General features: G+C 45.1%; 1 protein-coding gene across 2 annotated transcripts in view; it reads left to right on the plus strand.

Annotated features, from left to right (window-relative positions):
* RNASEH2B (ribonuclease H2 subunit B) overlaps positions 1-19874 on the plus strand; it is a 300760-nt gene that overhangs the window by 44853 nt on the left and 236033 nt on the right. The window contains exon 2 of one of the 2 annotated variants that reach the window (XM_078657376.1): positions 11917-11988. The exons of the other annotated variant lie outside the window; for it this stretch is intronic. Coding sequence (XP_078513502.1) covers positions 11917-11988 — 72 coding nt within the window. The remainder of the gene's footprint in view (positions 1-11916; positions 11989-19874) is intronic. 2 annotated transcript variants of the gene reach the window in all.

Here is a 19874-nt window from a genome sequence, read left to right on the forward strand (position 1 = left end):
GGAGCCGATTCCTGCCACTCTCTCACTTCATCCCACGTAGGCACTTCTTCAAACACCTGAAGCTGGCAGCTGGTTCCTGGCCCCCCTCGTTTTGGATTTACAATATACCGATCTTTGGCACACCATTGGGCCACTCGATCAGCATAATCGTTTCCCAGTGATACTCTGTCCATGCTCCTTTGATGAGCAGCACATTTTACCACTGCCAGTTCTTTGGGCAACTGGATGGCCTCTAAAAGGTCATGAACAACCTTTGCATTCCGAATGGGAGTACCTGAGGAAGTCATGAATTCCCTTTGTAGCCATAATTGGCCAAAGTCATGCACAACGCCATAACAGTACTGACTGTCAGTATACACTGTTATGCGTAAGTCCTTCCCAATTTTGCAAGCCTTTATCATGGCTATCAATTCGGCTACTTGTGCAGACTTGATGTTATATAGGTAACCTGCTTCTTCAATTTTGGTGAAAGACACTACTGCATAAGCAGCACTCAAGCCTCCTAGTTCATGTCTTAGACAGGAACCATCCACAAATAGTTCTTTATCATGCTCAGGCAATGGTACTTCTTTTATGTCTGGGCGTGGCTTAGTACTGAACTCTGTCAGGTCAATACAATCATGTTCATCATCATCCCCACCTTCTATTTCCAAGGGGTCGGGGAGTAAGGTGGCAGGGTTCAGAATACCGCACCTAACAATGCTTACATTTGCTGCACCCACAAGAATCCTCTCGTATTTAGTCAGCCGACTAGGGGTGAGATACTGTGTTTTAGTTCTGGTCAATAGAATTACCACTCCATGTGAAACATACACGGTCACAGGATGTCCCATGACAATGGACTCACTCTGTTCCAAACTTGCACAGGTAGCAGCTACTGCTTTCAGACAGCCTGGTAACCCAGCAGCTACTGGGTCCAATGTGGCAGAGAAATAAGCCACAGGCCTTTTGGTCGTGCCATGTTCTTGAGTCAGGACTGACAATGCGCAATTATCGCGAGTGTCACAGAAAAGGGCAAACTCTTTGGAATAATCTGGCATTCCCAACGCAGGGGCTGTACACAGACAGTTTTTCAGTCTTGTGAAAGCCATTAGACTTTCATCGTTCCACTCTACAACATCTGGCATTCCTCTCGTGGTCATTTTTATCAAGGGCCTGGCTAAGGCTGCAAATCCCAGAATCCACTGTCTGCAGTACCCTAATACCCCCAGGAACATTCTGACATCTTTTTGAGTACGGGGCAACTGCATCTTTTGAATTATTCTCACTCTTTCTGATGTGACTTTTCTGACACCCTTTTCTATCTGGTGTCCTAGATATTTCACTGATTTCGCACAGAACTGTAGTTTGTCAGGGGCCACTTTATGCCCTTTTTCACACAGATGATTTAGGAGGGCAATGGTGTCAACTACACAGTCCCTGTGACTTTTAGACGCCAGTAGAAGGTCGTCTATGTACTGTACTAACACAGAGTTCCCAGGTAGGATCAAAGTCTCTAGACATTTTTTCAAGATCTGATTAAAGATAGAGGGGCTCTCTGTATACCCTTGAGGGACCCTGTTCCAACAATACACGTGACCCTCGAAGGCAAATGAGAAAAGAAATTTGCTGTCGGGGTGCAGGGGTATCGAAAAGAATGCATGACATAAATCAATCACAGTGAACCATTCAGCATCCCAAGGAATCTGGTACAATATCACTGCAGGGTTTGGGACAATAGGGCAGCAAGGAACTACAATTTTGTTAACCTTTCTCAGGTCCTGCACTACCCTATACTTGCCACTAGGCTTTTTGATGCCCATAATCGGTGAGTTACATGGGCTGCTCATCACTTCCTGTATGATGTCTCCTTCTAATAATTTTTGTATTTCCAGAGTGACACCTGCTTTCACTTCAGCATTCATTCGGTAGGGCCTAGTGTTAGGATATACTGCATTGTCCTTGATGGCTATCTGTATGGGGTCCACATCTTTCATCAACCCCACATCCTTTCCAGTGAAATCCCACACCTCTGGCTTTACGGCTTCCTGTAGTTCTTGGGGCAAGTCCTGCAGGGTCAATCTTTTAATTTCTGAGTCAGGTCTAAGTAACAATAATTTATAAATGCCATCTTCATCTGGGGTCTGTATTTCCACACCTTTTGGTGTGCAAAAGATGGTACAGTTCATTTTGCACAGCAAATCACGACCCAGTAGATTCACTGGACTGGTGTCACAGACGACAAATCTATGCATCTGTTTAAAATTTCCAATTGAAATCTCCATTGGTTCGGTAACAGGAGTACTAATCAATTGATTAGATACACCCACTACTTGGATATTTTCTCCCGAGAGGGGTAGGTTTGGAACGTCCACTGTTCTTACAGTAGAACGGGTAGCGCCAGTGTCCAACAGAAAGGTGACATCATTTCCGTCAACCTTTCCTTCAATATATGGTCCAGACTGGTCTACCGGCAAGGAAGCGCCAAGTACGCACTCCTCGTCCTCCCCTCTCAGGCCCCGTCAGTCCTGATCATTACAAAGGAAGGTATCATTCAGCAGATACTGCGAAGTTGCTGTATTTCTGTTCTCCCCGCTTTCCCAAACCTCTATCTCTTCATCTTCTGCCTGTCTTCCCCTGTATACCTGCTTGGGTGCTCGAGGCACCTGAACTGTTTTTACCAGGGGTTGAGTCTTTCTTGGTCTTTCTTTCTGCGTCTGTGGAGTTAAATCAGGAGTTTTTTCATTAGCATCTACTAATTGGGGACACTCGTTTCGCCAGTGTCCAATTTCGCCGCACTGATGGCAGGGAAATTTTTTCATAGCCTCTTCCCTGCTAAATTTGGGCCGGGGCTTTCCTCCACCCCCTCCCCCAGGACCTTTGTTCTCAGCATTTTTAACCATGTTACTCAATTGTTTTTCCTGCTGTTCTGCGAGCTTCACCTGAGCCCACATCACCTTTTCCTTGAGGGCCTTTTTCTTTTCTGCCATCTCATCCTCGCAGTACTTAGCGTACCGCAGGACCTCATCCATTTTCTTAGTATGCCAACAGATTTTATTATCTTTTATCCACTGACAAATTTCAGGTCTTAAACCATTTACAAACCTGTAAATAAAGTGCGTCATATCCTTCAGGTCGATGTTATCAATACCGCTGTATGTTTTAAATACCTGCAATAACCTCTCATAGAAGGAGTGCACTGTCTCGTCCCTTTCCTGAGTTGTTCTATCTATTTTTGTCCAATCAGTTTCTTTTGCGGGCACCTTTTCTTTCAAATGCTGAATTACCTGCTCATATTTTCGCATGACATCCTTTGATGGCTCCCCAGTTTCCTTGTTTCTGGGATACTCCTCACTGGGCCAGTCTATGGCTATTTTACACTGTGTCCATAAATCTACTGGAACCACAATGTCGAAAAACCCATCCAGGTCTTTCCACAGACATTTCTGTACCTTCACGAACCTCTCCACCTGCCTGTACCAGTCAACTGGTTTCTCTCGTAATTTTGGAAAATCGTTCGTGAAGGACACAATATCCTGCCTAGACCAGGGAACATGCACATATTTCCCTCCTGGAACTTCGCGCATGGGGCATAACTGCTCAGGTTTTTCTACCTCTCTTAAAGCAAACTCGGGAGTCACTTGTCGGGAGCGAACCTCTTCCCTCTTTTTCGCCCACCTGCTTCTCCATCTTTCCACATCTCCCCATTTCTGCAGTACCCCCATTAATTCTTTAACCTGCAACTTCTTCCCTGCCACATTCAGGTGTTCTATATCTTTGTCTGAGAAATCTGCTCTGTACGGTTTCTGTAAGGGCTTGGATTTTGAGATATCTACCCCCATACTAACTGCTGTTTCGGTCAGTTTTTCGTGGAGCACTCTGGTGTTCCTTGTAAAGCTTTTACATATGAACGACAATTCTTCTTCAGAGTAGGTATTCAATCGATCCAACCCCACATTTCCTGCCATTAATTCTTCTATTTCGACCCTCAGCTTGTAGAGGTCTAAAGGTTTTGTTTGCGGAGTCTGCTTCTCTAATTCACGACTCCAACTCTCAATTTCATCCGGAGTTACCAGAGAGACATTCCTAGTACCTGTTGCTGTCTCTAACTTAATTTCTTTTGTATTGAAAGGGTTATGCCTCTGCTGTATTCCCTTTCCAGTCTGTTTGTTAGGCAATTCCAAGAACGCAACTTCAGACTCGCACTCACTGGACTGATCATCTATGATGATCGGTTCCTGTCTCGGGGTTGCCATGACTGGGGTCATAACTGGAGTAATCGGATTTCCCTGACTATTTCCGTATAACGGGACCACCGGTCCAATAGTTACTGGAATAGTCAATGCCTCAGGACTGGTATTTAACTGGGAGATTTTCTGAATTATTTCTGTCCTTTGTCTAGCTAGAGCCTCTTGCTCCTTTTCCACTAGTACCCTTCTTAAAGTTGTGTCATGTAATATCTGTGGGGTCAATGGAGGAGTAAAACTCGGGGCAGTAGGATGCGTTTCACTTGGTCCTCCCCCATAATTAGGTTTCGGGAATAAAGTTCCAGTATTAAAGGACCTGCGCTCTTCCCCATATGGAGGTTGAACAAAAGGCAGTCCTGAATTCGATGGTTTCTCTTCGCTTTCATACAAGGGTCTGGGAAAAAAGATTTTCGTACGTGAATATTTTTCTTCCTGGCTCGCGGGCACTTTGGGATATATATCCCTTGTTTCCGCCGGTTCGGGTTTTTCAGGATAGGGCAATACTTGACCACCCCCTCCCAGTCCCAGGGACCTGTCTTCTTCTTTTAGGAAGTGGCGTCGGGGAACATCTCCTACACTGGAAGGTCGGGTTCCCTCATTGTAGGGTGGCGGACTTCTGGTACAGATGTCATCTATTAGTTCATCATCTGAATCCCCCAGGGCCCCCCAATGCTTACATTTTTCAGTACTTTTCTCACCCGCTCCAATGTTATGACATGCCGGCATCATGGGAAACAGACCCTCAACAATCATGCTCTGCCTCCACTGTTTCATCCTTTTATCCCTGGATTCCTGTTTCTGCCTGGGGTACCACTTGGTCAAACCCTTGTCCATTCGGGGTCTTTCTCTTTCAAAAGCCTCAATCTCCCATTCCTCTAATGCCTCATACTGCGTTAGTCTCGGTCTGGGATGCAGTTCATTCATTCGGGTTCTTAAATTAAATAAGATCCTACCATTGAAAGTACCATCTAATGGAAAAGCCAATACTCCGTCATCTTTTGTGTACTTCACCCAATTCTCCAGCCACACACAGGTATTGTACCCTCGGTCAAACATCATGAATGAGGCGGGAGTATTGGGTGCTGGGACAAGAACACCTTCCCTAGATTTAATCGGTTTGTCCGTTTTAAAATAATTTTTCACCTTACTTACAAGGGACATTTTTCTCTTGGTTCCGTACATAATATCGTATCTATTAGTCTTCCACTGATCCCTTTCAAACCCTAGGTGCCTTGGATCAGGTCGAGTTCCTGTAGTCTGCGAGTGCCACATACGACTTCTGCGCTAACTTTGTTTACAAACTACCTCCAATCAGAACGCGCTTCAGAAATTCGTGCAACCAATGGGTGCGCGACACTAAATAAGCTCCGCCAATGGGTGCGCGGCCCCTTCGTGAGACAGTTCCCACGCTCCGGCGCTCACCCCTCCTTTACAATTCCAGCTCCGCTACCCGCCCGCTGCTTCTACCAATCCCAGCGCGGCACAGAGTGACGTCAGAGGCGCTTCGCGACTGACTCCCTCCCTTCACAAGGTAACGGAAACTTTCTTTCTTTTAAAGTGCTCAGTGCTTGGTTATTTTACAACAAATACACATTCGCCACAGTGCTCAAGTGTCTAGACAGAGAAAGAATTTTTTACTGCAAGTAAACTACTTCCATTTACTTTTCACTCGCTGCGGGCAGATCTCTTCCGCCTACCCTTCACTCTAGCATCGGTGAACCTGTTATTCCCCTAAACTCATCCACTTCTTTCCGGGATATATTCCGAGTTTAAGGTTTCTCAGCGGACCCCTCTGCTTTCACGCTAGCTCCGAGGAACCTGCTACTCTTCCGATGTGACCCTTACTAGGTTACGCCACTATGGGAATTTTGCCAATGAACCCCGTTACTGTCATTTATTCACACATGTATTCAGAAAACCCTAGTTAGTGCTTCCCGGTTATCCTAACCTGCACCTAACTTTCCTCGAACCTGTGACCTCAGGACAATGGATTCTATTCACCACTTGCCCTTTCAATTCCCCGGGGAGTTCGGACAACAAGAAACAATACGGTTTACTAACGCATGGATTAGTACATATAACAATATAAAAACAAGAATAATAACAATACAGCAATTCATGAATTTCAGCAGCGTATTCACAAGAGAGTGATCAGTTCCCTCAGAACAGCCGCTCTCATAGCAGCATTAATATAATAGCAGCTTCCGACTTAACTAGTCCAACTAATCCCTGCCTTACTCTCAACTAGTCCCTAACCATCCTCTAGCTACCAGAAAACTGATAGAGCGCGCGAGGCCACCCGACCAATAGTTTTCGCCGTTTCCGGCTTCAGGGCCCATATACTTTTCAAATCACCATATACATCGATCGGGTGACTTCACGAGCTCTACCAAGTTGGTGTGTGTGTGTTCCCTGCTACCAATTTTCGGTGCACCCGACTTACCATCCACCGATGCGGGTGCCTAATGACCACAATGAATCAGGGAGCTAGCTGTAAAGGAAAGGCAACAAAATACAAACCCAACCAATAACATTCAAATACTGTTTAAATGACCACGGACAACTGGAAGTTTTAAAATGTTTATCTAAAGTTCATTATTTTCTTGCATGAGGTACAATAAAACAAGGCAATCAATAACCAAGATAACGTAAATCACATAGGCATACAGAAATAATGACAGAGTAATCATCAAAGTACTAATAAAATGTAACGAGAAAAGATACTATGCAAGTCAGTATTATCTAAACAGGGATAGCCTAAGTGTGGGTGACTATAGGAGAGTTATAATGAATAACACGCTTCACTTAAGGTGAATGGGCCTTTGAACAATCTAGGCAACGAAGTTCTAGACCATATCAGGAAATGACACACTGCTATGCAAAATATAATTTCTAACAAATGAGAAGACATAGGAATAAACTTATGGAAAAATATAAATGACTTTCAATAGTTGCGGAAAGGCATGGAAAATATCACATGTGCAATGTTGAACTTTATTAAAGCAAAAGTTAGAAATTCAGAAGGTGCAAGAATTTTAAGAGGTTCAGAGCAATATTTACCTAGAAAGGTGTGGAAACCAAACCCTGGCCACGGGTCAGTTAAGGACAGGAAACCCTCAAGGAAGGATACCCCTCAAAGGACAGCAGGTGCAGAATGGACACCCAGGATAGGACAGGATACCCTCGGAATAGGAATCAGGACAGGACCCTCAGGACAGGACAGCAAACCCTCAGGACAGGACCCTCTTCAGGACAGGACCGGAACCCACAGTTCGGAAGCAACGCCTGCGCTCCACCCGCTCTGCAGCTATCGATCAAGACCCCGATTGGGTCAGCGAACTCCCAGCTAAGTGCTTTGCCAGCACTTTAAGGTTCAGTAGAACCTCAGTCTATGGTCAAATTCGGACAGAGTGCTCCGCAGCGCTCTGTATCTTCAGTCACCTATTGAGTGCGTTGGGTCAGTGACAGGTCAGCTAAACCAGACAAGTCGGACGGTTCACTAGGTGAACCCAGGGTAGATATACAGTTTGGGGACAGTGTACCACCCCCCAATGTTGCAAAGTGTCAGAATCCCTCAATTTCGATTGGTCCTAAGGTAGGATTTGGGTAACACACCAATCACAATACACGATTTGAAGCCTTCATTAACATATTTGGGTACCGCCTAGCAGGTTTGGGGTTCCCATGAGAAGTTACACGGCAAACAGTAGCGCAACATTACAATGTATCATATAAGGAGCCACATTCGCTGTTCTCGCAGGGCAGAGGTGACTTTCTCAGGAGCATCTTGCCCATCACTGCCAACTGGCGGTGTTCCATCTGTCAAGGTCCCTCGTGCTGCCGAATGTCGCACAGGCGCAGAAGGGACCTCCAATATGGCTCTCCTCTCACTCAGACCCCCATTTCCCGAGGTACATGAAAAGTAAGCGAAAACAAATTAATACATAATAATGTCATTATGAAAACACATCACAGGGTTTGTACTTTTAACTCATCATCAAGAAATAAACTTATTGCATCTAAATGTTAGCTACATTGATACGGGCACAAGAGCAGTGGCACGAGCAGTACCACATGATAAGCACAGCTATGAATTACGCATGCGCATAACTTTCCCTCCACTTCTGCAGACGCGTCAGGACACGTGAGTGTGGCTGACGCATGCGCAGTAACTAAAATACAAGCGGCGGCCATATTAGAGGACACGGATTAAATTCATTAGAAATACACATAGGCAAGCTTCGGGAACTTTGCCTAAACAGAATAAATGTTAGTAAAACATACATTTTGTTACCTTATTACACATAAACGAGGTTCTTGATTTCGGCAAGCCGCAAAATATGCGAAGCTTTGCTTCATCACTTCCACTGACCAAATACTTGTAACATACTCTATTTCAATTACATATTTTTACTTTCCAGAGTCAGTATTCTGTTAGTTATTTGCCCGTCCCTTCCACCACCTTACTTCTGTTTCTGCATACCCCTTTCTTGCATGCCTCTTCAATCAATAAATCAAACAATCAGGATTATTATAAAGCGTGACTACTCACCCTTGAGAGTCTTGAAGCGCTGGGGGAGATGTGGATCTGTGGTGCAGTCGAAGATCTAGGTCTTGAGGTTCTTCCTGAATTGTGGCAGCGATGGTGATTACCAGAGGCAGGGAGTTCCAGGTCTTTGCGGCTTGGCACGAGTAGAATCTTCCTCCAGCAGTGGTCTTGCAGATCTGTGGGATGGTGGCCATGGTCACTTCGGTGGAGCGGAGATGTCTGGTGGAAGTGTAGAAGGAGAGGTGGTGGGTGAGATATGCAGGTCCAGCATTGTGGAGGGCTTTGCAGGCATGCATGAGCAGCTTGAAGGCAATTCTTTTGTTGATAGGTAGCCAGGTCTCTCAAGTGGCCGGTGATGTGGCTGCAGTGTGGGATGTTCAGGATGAGTCTGGCGGAGGCGTTCTGGATGTTCTGCAGTTTCTTTTGGAGCTTATGGGTGGTACCGGCATAGAGTGCTTTGCCGTAGCTGAGTCTGCTGCTGACGAGCGCATTGCAGACTTTTTCCTGGACTCGATGAGGATCTACTTTAAGATCTCACAAAGCAGGTGGAGCGTGTGGGAGCAAGTGGACGAAACGGCGTTTTATTTTGGTGGGTCTTTGAAAGCAAGTAGGCCAGGATGATGCAGAGGTTTCATGCATGGTCCGTGGGTGTGAGGGGGGTTCTGAGCACAGCAGGCCACCACGAGTCGTTTCAGGCAGTAGTTGTGGAGCCCAGGATGAGGACTTTGGTCTTGTCTGAGTTAAGCTTGAGGCAGCTGTCCGTCACCCAGGTGGCGACTGCCTTCAATTTGTTGTGGAAGTTGCTCTTGGCGGCTGTGGGTTTGTCTGTTTGGGAGAGAATCAGCTGGATGTCGTCGGCGTTGGGGACAATGTTGAGTCCGTGGCTTCTGATAAAGGCTGCAAGCGGGGCCATGTAGATGTCCCAGTTCGTTGCTGGCCTATCCCTCCCACCATCTTGCTCCAGGCACTTCATGCCCCTTCCACACCATTGCTATTTGTAGCTTGTTTTATATAGCGCAAAGTCCACTGGAAGAACTTTGATTATAAATTTTTGTTTATTTCGTCTGATCAACAAGGTATGCCATACACTCTAGACTGTTTTTCTGTTACAAGGTATACCACATGACTTCCGTGAACTTTCAATGTACATTTACAAATGGCTTTCGTTTCATGCATCCTAGGCTGTCAACAGATTGTGCATCTCCACATAGATCAACAATAAAGTTCTTATCGCAGATCTACAATTCGTCGGGTGACATAAACATTTTTACAGTACTTATATACATGAGATTGCAATATAAAGTTGCATGGCATCTGCTTAACAGTGAAAGGAAGTAAGGGTTAAAACAGAGTCTCACATACAGTTGTACAGTCCCACCAATTTACATTTAGTCACTATCCTCACGTACTGTCAGGAGGTATTGTTTCAGTGGCTCCCCAAAAAAAATATGTAAATTGATACTTGTATAGCGCACTACTCACCCGCAAGGGTCTCAAGGCGCTTGTACGAATACCGCTGTGGAACCCATCCTGGCTTTCCCTGTGAGGTGTCCACTTCTGGGCACCCCCAAGGTGGAGGCCAGGCATCCTTAGCGTTGTGGGGGCCGTTGTGGAGATTAAGCAAGCTATTGCCCAGAGTTGCAGAGTGGGACTCCATGATTGGAATAGGCACCGAGGCGAGAATTATCAGGTCCGTGGAATTTTGAGCCCAAGACCCGCCAAGGCGGGGAATTGAACTCTGGTCCCGGGCTAGACCTCTGCATCAGGGTCTGCCGCTCTAACCATTGAGCCACACTTCTCCACATCTCAAAATCTCGGGATCTTGACGAGAGTGGCAGTTCTTCTGCGTATGTCTCCATAGATTCGCTGCAGTATGTCATGTCCGTGAGCCAATCTTTGAATCTGGGGGGGGGGGGGGGCGTTTACTACCCCATTTAATGGCTACCCGTCATTTTGCTAGCAATAGCGCCACCACCAGAAATTTCCGTCGTCTTGTCGGTGTCAGTTTATAAATTCCCAATAAGCATACCAATGGCGTTTCGGCACCTGCTCAGCTAGCATTGCTGCCAACGCCTCTACAATTTCCTGCCAGTAGTCGTGTATTTTGGGGCATGCCCACGCTAAGTGTAGAAAATCAGCAGTCATGGCATTACACCTATGACATCAGTCATGCGGTCTTGGACCATACCTGTGGAGTTGGGACGGGGGTGTAATAAAACTGATGAAGGAATTTAAAGTGTATAATCCGTAGATTACAGTTTGATGTCAGTAGGTGTAGTTGTGTGCAGCTATATTCCCAGTCCTGCTCCTCTATCTTGTCTACTAACAGCTTTTCCCATTCAGCTAATGATCTATTGATCGCTACATTTTGCTCTGATTGAGACGCGTTATATAGTCGGGTGACTAACTTCTGTTGCGTTGTCGCTGCTAGTAGGGCCTGTAATGCCTGTCCACTGGAAGAACTTGGTGTACTTTACTTGAGCGCTAGTTACATTACACAAGACACCATTTTTAGAGGCACAGGGAGATTAAGTGATCTGCCCAGAATCACAGGATGTTGAGCAAACGCCGAGACTCGAACCTGGTTCCCAAAGCTCCAAAGTCCGCCGCAGCCGCTCCGTGCTGTGTTCCAGCTAGCTACACTTTGACACGCTGATAACTGCAATGGGCATTTGTTCAAGAATATAAACTACATATTAAGAATAGACAAAATAATAATTTTAGCTTGTTTGTACGTACATAGTTTTAAGTAAAACAAAAAAATCGCTAAGATGCAGTCTGGCCACGTCATATCACTTTTTTTCATTTATTAAAGCTTTGTAGCACAGCAGCTCGCATCGTGCAACATTTTAAAGAAACCTAGATCTCTGAGGTTAAACTTATTTGCTTTGTCAATGCGGGTGTTATTTTGTGGGAGCTGTATGTTGAAAATAGGCCATCGAAATAACATGAACCATTTTGGCTTGGGTTTGTGTTTTGCTAATTACATCAACATTGTTTTATTTCTAATACAATATTACTCCTGGATCTATAACTATACACCAGTATATGCAACCACAAATCTGTGCTATTATAGAATATTTCAGTCTTAAACATGATTGGGTAGAAATTGTTTAACCAGACATAATTTGCCTTTTCCAGAGTCTCTTAAAGATGTTCCTGAACAACATGATGGTGGGCCTCTGTTTACCAAACTGCGGCATCCCTGCACAGGTAAGTCTCTCACATACTGTCTCAGATCATTTAACATTAACTTAAATCCGTTTTCCATTGGAGTTCCTTCCAAGTTCTTGTGAGTGTCTCTATTTAAGTTGCACTTATGTGAAGGAGCTATGTAGATTGGTGCAGCTCGTCAGATGGGGATACCCCTGCCATTGTTCCACAAACACCTGCCATGGACCGATTTGATTGCTGTACCCTCTGTCTGTTTTTGTCCTGACAGGAAGAAAGGACAGGAGATTAGGATGGTGGCAGGTGGCCCGTCCACTGAAAGGTGATGGTGATACCCCAGCTCCTGGGGATACATTAGGCGGGAGTAGGAGACCGCTCCTATCACCGCTGTATTCAAGGGCACCAAGGTTATTCCCCCCCACCCCCATTATTACCTTCATAGGGACATGCAAGCATTGACACAGTAAATCAAGGGAATAATGATCAGGATCTGACGTTGTTTGATGGTATTCTACTCCTCCGCATATTCACATTGACAAGGTTCGGAAACAGTATTACAAACTAGTAGACTTTGTAATAAACTTTCATACACACCGATCTTAAGAACTGACCAAGGCTTCTGCAGCTTAGAGCTTGTAACTCTGAAAACAGTTAACCACAGCCATCTGTGAGTTTTTGCTGTCCGTATTTGTGCTTTTTTGCAAACCACTCCGTTCCACCTTCAAGCTTTGGGAGATGAGTTGCAAAGGCAGCCGTAGGTTAGGCAGTGAATTGAAGCTATTCGGATATGGGGTAAAGGCGAATCTGATAATTGCACTGCTATCAGGCGTAGTGAAGGGGACTTGCATAATAACGAGTGGCATGCCTTAAAATGTAAAAAAATAATGTTTTTTATGTACAGTTCGTATTACATAACTTTGGTCGTCGGTGTGGGAACTTGTTGCTACTATCTGTTAAAGTATTGTTTCTTTAGGTTTGATTCTGTAGCTTTCCCTGGTGAATCCCAACAAAATAAAATTGGCCTTTAAAGTTGTTTAAATTTATAGGATTATTTTAAAAACAGTCCATGTTGAAAGCGCTACTTTTATAATCAAAAGCATCTAGTTTTAAGTCGAAGCATACAGCTGCGCTGTCTGGTTTATTAAAGACTTCTTCAGGACATTCTGAAAGCTGGCCCAAGAATGCATTCCGCCCATTGCTTACCATTGGCTTTGTGGTTGTCAACTTAAATTTGCTTGCTTTATATGTGCTGGCTTTATTTGATTTAGGCTGTTTAGCATGTCCTTTTCCTTACTGTGTAGTATAGCCTATTTACTGTATTCTTCCACGAGTTGCTTTCTCTAAACAGGCCTTTACATTTTGTTCCTATCTGTCAAATTTGCTGTACATTTATAGACTGAGGTCAAATGCCAGGCTCTGTCTTCCTAGGGTGTTTTCTAGCACACAGCAACATTTAAATGTCTGTAAATGAACTGTGCAAATATTGAAGAAAGATATTTCAGAATACAACAGAATTAGGAAGGCACAAAAGAAGGATTTTTTTTGTAATTCTGTACTGGAAACACATTTCAATACGATCAAGTAATGCCATTTCCACACTTTATTGGTTTTGCACTGTACAGTGTTATCAGTAAAACTGTCTGTGCAAGTACAATGGTAATTTCAGTTGAAAATGTGTGGTCTGCATTGACCGTGCACTATCACATCATGCATAGTTTACTCTGTGACACTCTAGTCTATACCACTCTATTCTATGCCATTAGACTCTACGTCATTCCACTCTGAGACTTCCCATTTTCCCACTCAATCCTATAACACTCTGTGGCCCTCTACGACACTACTCCACACCACTTTACACCCGTTTACTCTATGCCACTCTGACACTCCACTTCCCTCTATACCACTCCACGCCACTACACTACTCAACTCCACTCAATGCCACTGCACACTACGCCGTGCCCTTCCACTCTCTCTAAAAACAGTGGTCCCTAGACCAGGATTACTGAGAGCAAACAATAAATATAGACCCAATCAGTACTATATTTTACAGCTGTCCAGCCGGACAGGTGTTTTTAATAAATAGTTGCTAAAATATATAGAAAAATTCTCAAGAAACAAATACATTGGGACTCAAGCCTGTATCTAACTTAGTGGGTAGGACGTACAGCATGAAACAACAAGTATTTGCAATGCAATAGGTCTTGCATTAGGAAAGTGTGAGCTATTGGTATTTTAAATGACAATGTGTTCTAATATGTGTTGGCTTTGAAAATATATAAATTAATAGCATTGTTATTTACAAAGCCAATAGCTTACACTTTCCTAATGCGAGTCCTATTGGCTAGGGCAATGCTTGTTGGTAGCAAGCAAGGACAGTGCTGATGTGGTGCTGAGTGATGCTGTTGTGGTGCTGAGTGATGTGGTGGTTGGGCTGAGTGATGTGGTGGTTGGGCTGAGTGATGTGGTGGTTGGGCTGAGTGATGTGGTGGTGTCCCAGAGTGATGTGGTGGTGTCCCAGAGTGATGTGGTGGTGTCCCAGAGTGATGTGGTGGTGTCCCAGAGTGATGTGGTGGTGTCCCAGAGTGATGTGGTGGTGTCCCTGAGGGATGTGGTGGTGTCCCTGAGTGATGTGGTGGTGTCCCTGAGTGATGTGGTGGTGTCCCTGAGTGATGTGGTGGTGTCCCTGAGTGATGTGGTGGTGTCCCAGAGTGATGTGGTGGTGTCCCAGAGTGATGTGGTGGTGTCCCAGAGTGATGTGGTGGTGTCCCAGAGTGATGTGGTGGTGTCCCAGAGTGATGTGGTGGTGTCCCAGAGTGATGTGGTGGTGTCACAGAGTGATGTGGTGGTGTCCCAGAGACATGTGTGAGGCGTGCAGCATTGTGAGGCATGCAGCAGTGTGAGGCGTGCAGCATTGTGAGGCATGCAGCAGTGTGAGGCGTGCAGCAGTGTGTTGCGTGCAGGCCTGAAGGAGTGTGCATATCTCGATAGGCCGCGAGTGTTAAGAGACTACTCCATTGACAGACATGCCCTACCTATAAAGAGACACGGATCAGTAACACATAAGGCAGAATTTCTTTAAGCTTGAAGAAGAATACAAGAGCCGCATCCCACTGGGATAAAATCCAGCAGAAGAGGCAGCAGAATGTGTGTCATCCTTGAATATAACCCCAGAGTGAAATTCTCACATGCAAAACTGGTGCAGTGACTGTGAATCTGTGAATCTTTGTTTAGTACTTGTGAATCCTGCGTCATATAAATAACGCATTACTATAGAAGTGCACTGAGAGAGAAGAGAGAAATAAAGAAAAAGGACTACAAAAAAGCAAGAAAGAGAGAAAGGGAAAGATAGAACGGAAATAACTGAATACAAAGAAATAAAGTAAGAGGCAAACCCTGAAAGTAAAAGAAAAATATAGGGTTGAGAAAAGGGAATGACTAACATGGTGAAGAGGATGAAAAAGAAAGACAAATATTGGAAGAAAGGCACAAAGAAAAAGCATAAGAAACAGGCGAAAAGTTGTGAATTGAAAGACAACGTGAAAAATTAAAAGGAACGAAAATAAGGGTAAAAGGAGAACCCAATGGGATTGAACAAAAAATGAATAGATTGAAAAAAGGGAATACACAAAATGGAAGAGAAACAGTAAACGATAGGAAAACTTAAAAAGGGGGGGAGAAAGAATGGCTATGAAAGGAATGTTGAACGAAATACATACATTGATAAAGAAAGGATGTTTGAAATGAGGACAGAAAGAAAGAAACAAACAGGGGAAAGAATAAACAAAGGAAGAATGCGTAAAAGCTAAAGCTGCTGACATTGGAGTTGGGCTCGGCGTCGGCTCAACATCCTTTGAGTCTTAACAAATCACTTAATGTCCTCGTGCTCACCTAAATCAAATGTGTCCTTGTGTAATGTAACATGTTGAACGAAATACATACATTGATAAAGAAAGGATGTTTGAAATGAGGACAGAAAGAAAGAAACAAACAGGGGAAAGAATAAACAAAGGAAGAATGCGTAAAAGCTAAAGCTGCTGACATTGGAGTTGGGCTCGGCGTCGGCTCAACATCCTTTGAGTCTTAACAAATCACTTAATGTCCTCGTGCTCACCTAAATCGAATGTGTCCTTGTGTAATGTAACTGGTGCTTATGTAAAGCGCTCCAAAACGTTCGGGTCGAATTCGAGCTATATAAAAGTTGCAACAACAACCAAAAATTACGCCCAACAAAATAAAGGAAGGAAGGAACTAGAGTGCCGTGATGTGTCATAGCAATAACCTGAAACCCGGAAAGGTGAAGCAGTGCTTAGGGAGAGTGAGTCAAAGCAGGAGGGTGTTGGGAGACAGAGGACAGAACAGGCGCCTCCCAAAAACAATGTCATGCCAATAAAAATGCACAAAAAAAGACGAGCGAAATCGGAAAAGCGAAGGGGAGTCAATAGAGCACATTTGCAAAGCGGTGAAATGTATATCATTGAGCAAACCAAAAAACACACCAGATAACACTGATGACAGCATGCGGCGTGATTCATTCACGTTAAAATGTATAGATAAATCATTTTGCATAAATTCCTAACAAATGGTTTGGCTCAGTTTTGGAATACATCCGAGCTTTATTGGCTTTCAAAAATGTGGATAGAATTCACATTCAGGCGACATAACACTAATAATTACAGACCTGTTTACAGAAGGGAACTTTCTAAAAAGATGGCGCTGTTTACAACAGCCTTGGACCAAGGAAAGTACACCGACTTCAAAGAGGTTTTTGTGTGTCGTCGGTATTAGGTGCAGCGCGAAAGCCTCCATTGTCCCGCTCAAGAGAGGAGGCACCAGCTGAATTTTGTTTTATAATTAAAATAACAAAGAGAATCGCACCGGCACCAGGTGGGTCCAGGAATGCTGTGCAGTCATGAAGTCCGCTCGGGTATGCAAATCAATAATGAAAAAAAAACGCAGGAAGGAGCAAGCTCCGATTCGGGAGCGGATTATGTGCTGGTGAGTTCACGCAACAAATAAAATGTCAATAATGAATCAAAAGACACGGTGGATTACACAGCGGATTATGTGCCGGCGAATTCATACAAAGCAAAAACAGAAAAAAAAGCAGGAAGGAACAAAGTCCGATCCGGGAGCGGAATATGTTCTGGCGAGTTCACGCAACAAATAAAATATCAATAATAAAGCAAAAGACACAGCAGATTATGTGCTGGCGAGTTCACGCAAAGCACAAAGAGAATCGTTTCGGCACCCGGGGGGTCAAGGAATGCTGTGCAGTCATCAAGCCCGCTCGGGTATGCAAATCAATAATAAACAAGCTCTTGGCATTGCTGTGGGGAGGGGGAGGAGAAATGCGACACGGCCTGGCGGCCGTGAAAAGTGCGAAATGAAAGCCTTTGATGTAGCAGGTGGCGGAGCGGATCCCTTTCAAGTGAAGCTGCTGGCGGCACCACGCTGGGGAAGCAACAGATGGCTGGCTTTCATGTGCACGCGCTTTTTAGGTCAATGCGCTTGCGCATTGAGCTTGCTTTTCACGGGCACAGCATCAAATCGCCGATGGTTAAGCTCTCGTTAAGCCCCAATATCTCTCGCAAGCTCAATGCGCACGCGCATTGACAGGTTCGACCTAAAAAGGCTCAGGCAGACTACATCAAGAGTGCATAGAGTGTCAGAGGCTGGGTCAAATGGGTAATTTTCCACAAAATTGAGAATTGCCATACTATCACGGATGTAACATTCAGTTATTGGAACAAATTCCCTAATGAAGTCTACATATTGGCCAAGCGGTTCCAAATAGAGCGACAGCCCGAAACTATGGGGCAGCTGGGTGGTTTATCTTGATTTTTGTGTAAAGTATAGATCACCGGCCTACGGGGTGATATGGTATTAAGAAGTTGCGTGGGTGTTTTACTGCTCACCAAGCTCTCTACTGTATTGCGTGTTTTATCACCGCACGCGTATGACAAAGACTTTTAGCAAATATTGCTCGTTATTGCGTCATTCTTTTACTCTTGCTTAGCAATTTTATACGTTCTGCTCACTTCCCCGTTTATCATTGTACTCTCGTGCGATTCTCTTATGTTGGTCTGACCTACACTGCCCTCATCAGCACCCAAGTTGTTTTCAAATGGTTTTCCACCCGAGCTAACTTTCATATGTCTCTTTTTTCATCCTTTATTATCTCCTGCAGTTATATTTATAACAACAAAATGTATACAGGCATACCATTGTTTTTTTTTGTTGTTGGTTTTTTATTAGATCTTTTTATTAACTATAGATAAACAGTGGTGATTATCACTTGCATTCAACACTTTAAAATACAGATATTCCTGGTAACCCTTATTACAAAACTTAGGTGGTTAGAAGCAGTTTTTTTCAGTAATTGATAATCATTCAGTCTTACAGTTGGTCGTCATCCGGGGCCACATGTGGGGGTTCACAGATGTGTCCCCTGTACTCGTTCCAGTTGGTCCATATACCAATCCATTTCCGGGGACAGCCTCTGGCCACGTAGACTGTCCTTTCCTGGAGCATACACCAGTCCAAGTCATTTTGCCATGAGGTCAAGGTCGGAGGAAGCCCCGCCCCCCATTGTCTGGCAATGTTCCGTTTTGCGATTGCAAATCCCAGCGTGGCCCACAACCTCCCATGTGCGGTTAAGTCATTAGGCTCCCAGATATTTAGAAGACACCTTTTCGCCTCTACTCTCAATGCCACCTCCCACACCTCTTGCATGCATCAGTGAATGCGGCGCCAGTAGGTCTGGATCTGCGGACAGTCCCACAGTATGTGGAAGAACGATCCTTCCGCCCCACACCCACTTTTACAGAGCCCGTTCTCATTGCGGCCCATCAATCTCAGCCTAGTACAAGATAGAGAGACTCTATGTAGAACTTTAAGCTGGATCAGCCGCAGTCTGGCCGATATGGCCACTTCCTTTGGGAATGCAAGGGCAGATCTCCATTTCTCCTCGTCGATTTCCAACCCGTCCGCCTCCCACTTCCCTCTAAGTGGCTGGAGTAGGTCTGGGGAGTTGTTGATGATCTTCTTGTATGTAAGGGATATGGCATGTTCAGGCAGGAGGCCGTCAAGGAGTCTGTCCTCTAGGGGGGAGGCCGCAGGGGGCATGGTACCCCGGGGAATGTTGGATTGCAATGAGTGTCTGACTTGCAAGTATCTAAAGTGTTCTGTGCGTGTAAGCTCATACGTATTTTGAAGTGAATCCAAGGAGACCACCCCCCCGGGCCCCACAAGTCACGTATGTGGGAGATCCCAATGAGGTCCCAATTGTGGAATCCTTTTGTCCGACCAAGGGTACCCAACTGTTCGGACACCCACAACGGGGTAGCCATCGTCAAGGTGTCAGCCCACCCTAGCTTTCGCTGGACCGTGTGCCAAAGGTTAACAGAGTGACTGGTGGGCCCCGTAAGAGGGTATCTGCCAGGCTTTGAGTATAGAGCAGCCTCAAAATTACCCCTGGGTATTAGCCAACGGTCCATTGCAAAACCGGGGTCGGCGCCGGCAGCATATGTGCCCTGATTAATGGCCAAGAGGTGGGCGGCCCAGTAATATGACCGAATGTCCGGGAGCGCAATTCCACCGTCATACCAGCCTAGTGTGAGTTTCTGAAGGGAGATGCGGGGCATCCCCATCCATAGTAGCTCTCGTAGCACAGACTCAATAGACGCAAAATAGGATTGTGGGACCAAGTCAGGATGGTTCTGAAGGGCATATAAAAATCTGGGCAGCGCCATCATTTTAAAGAGGGGCGCCCTTCCAAGGAGGGAGAGCGGTAACTTCCTCCATGCGGCTGAGTCCCGCTGGAAGCGCTGCAATGGGGGCAGGAGGTTATGTTCGTATCTGGCGGCCTTGTCTCTGGAAATAAAAATTACCAGGTAGCGGAACCCATCCGTGGCGGTAGTAATAGGACA

This window comes from Lissotriton helveticus, chromosome 8 (genome assembly GCF_964261635.1).
Source record: "Lissotriton helveticus chromosome 8, aLisHel1.1, whole genome shotgun sequence".
Taxonomy (NCBI): domain Eukaryota; kingdom Metazoa; phylum Chordata; class Amphibia; order Caudata; family Salamandridae; genus Lissotriton; species Lissotriton helveticus.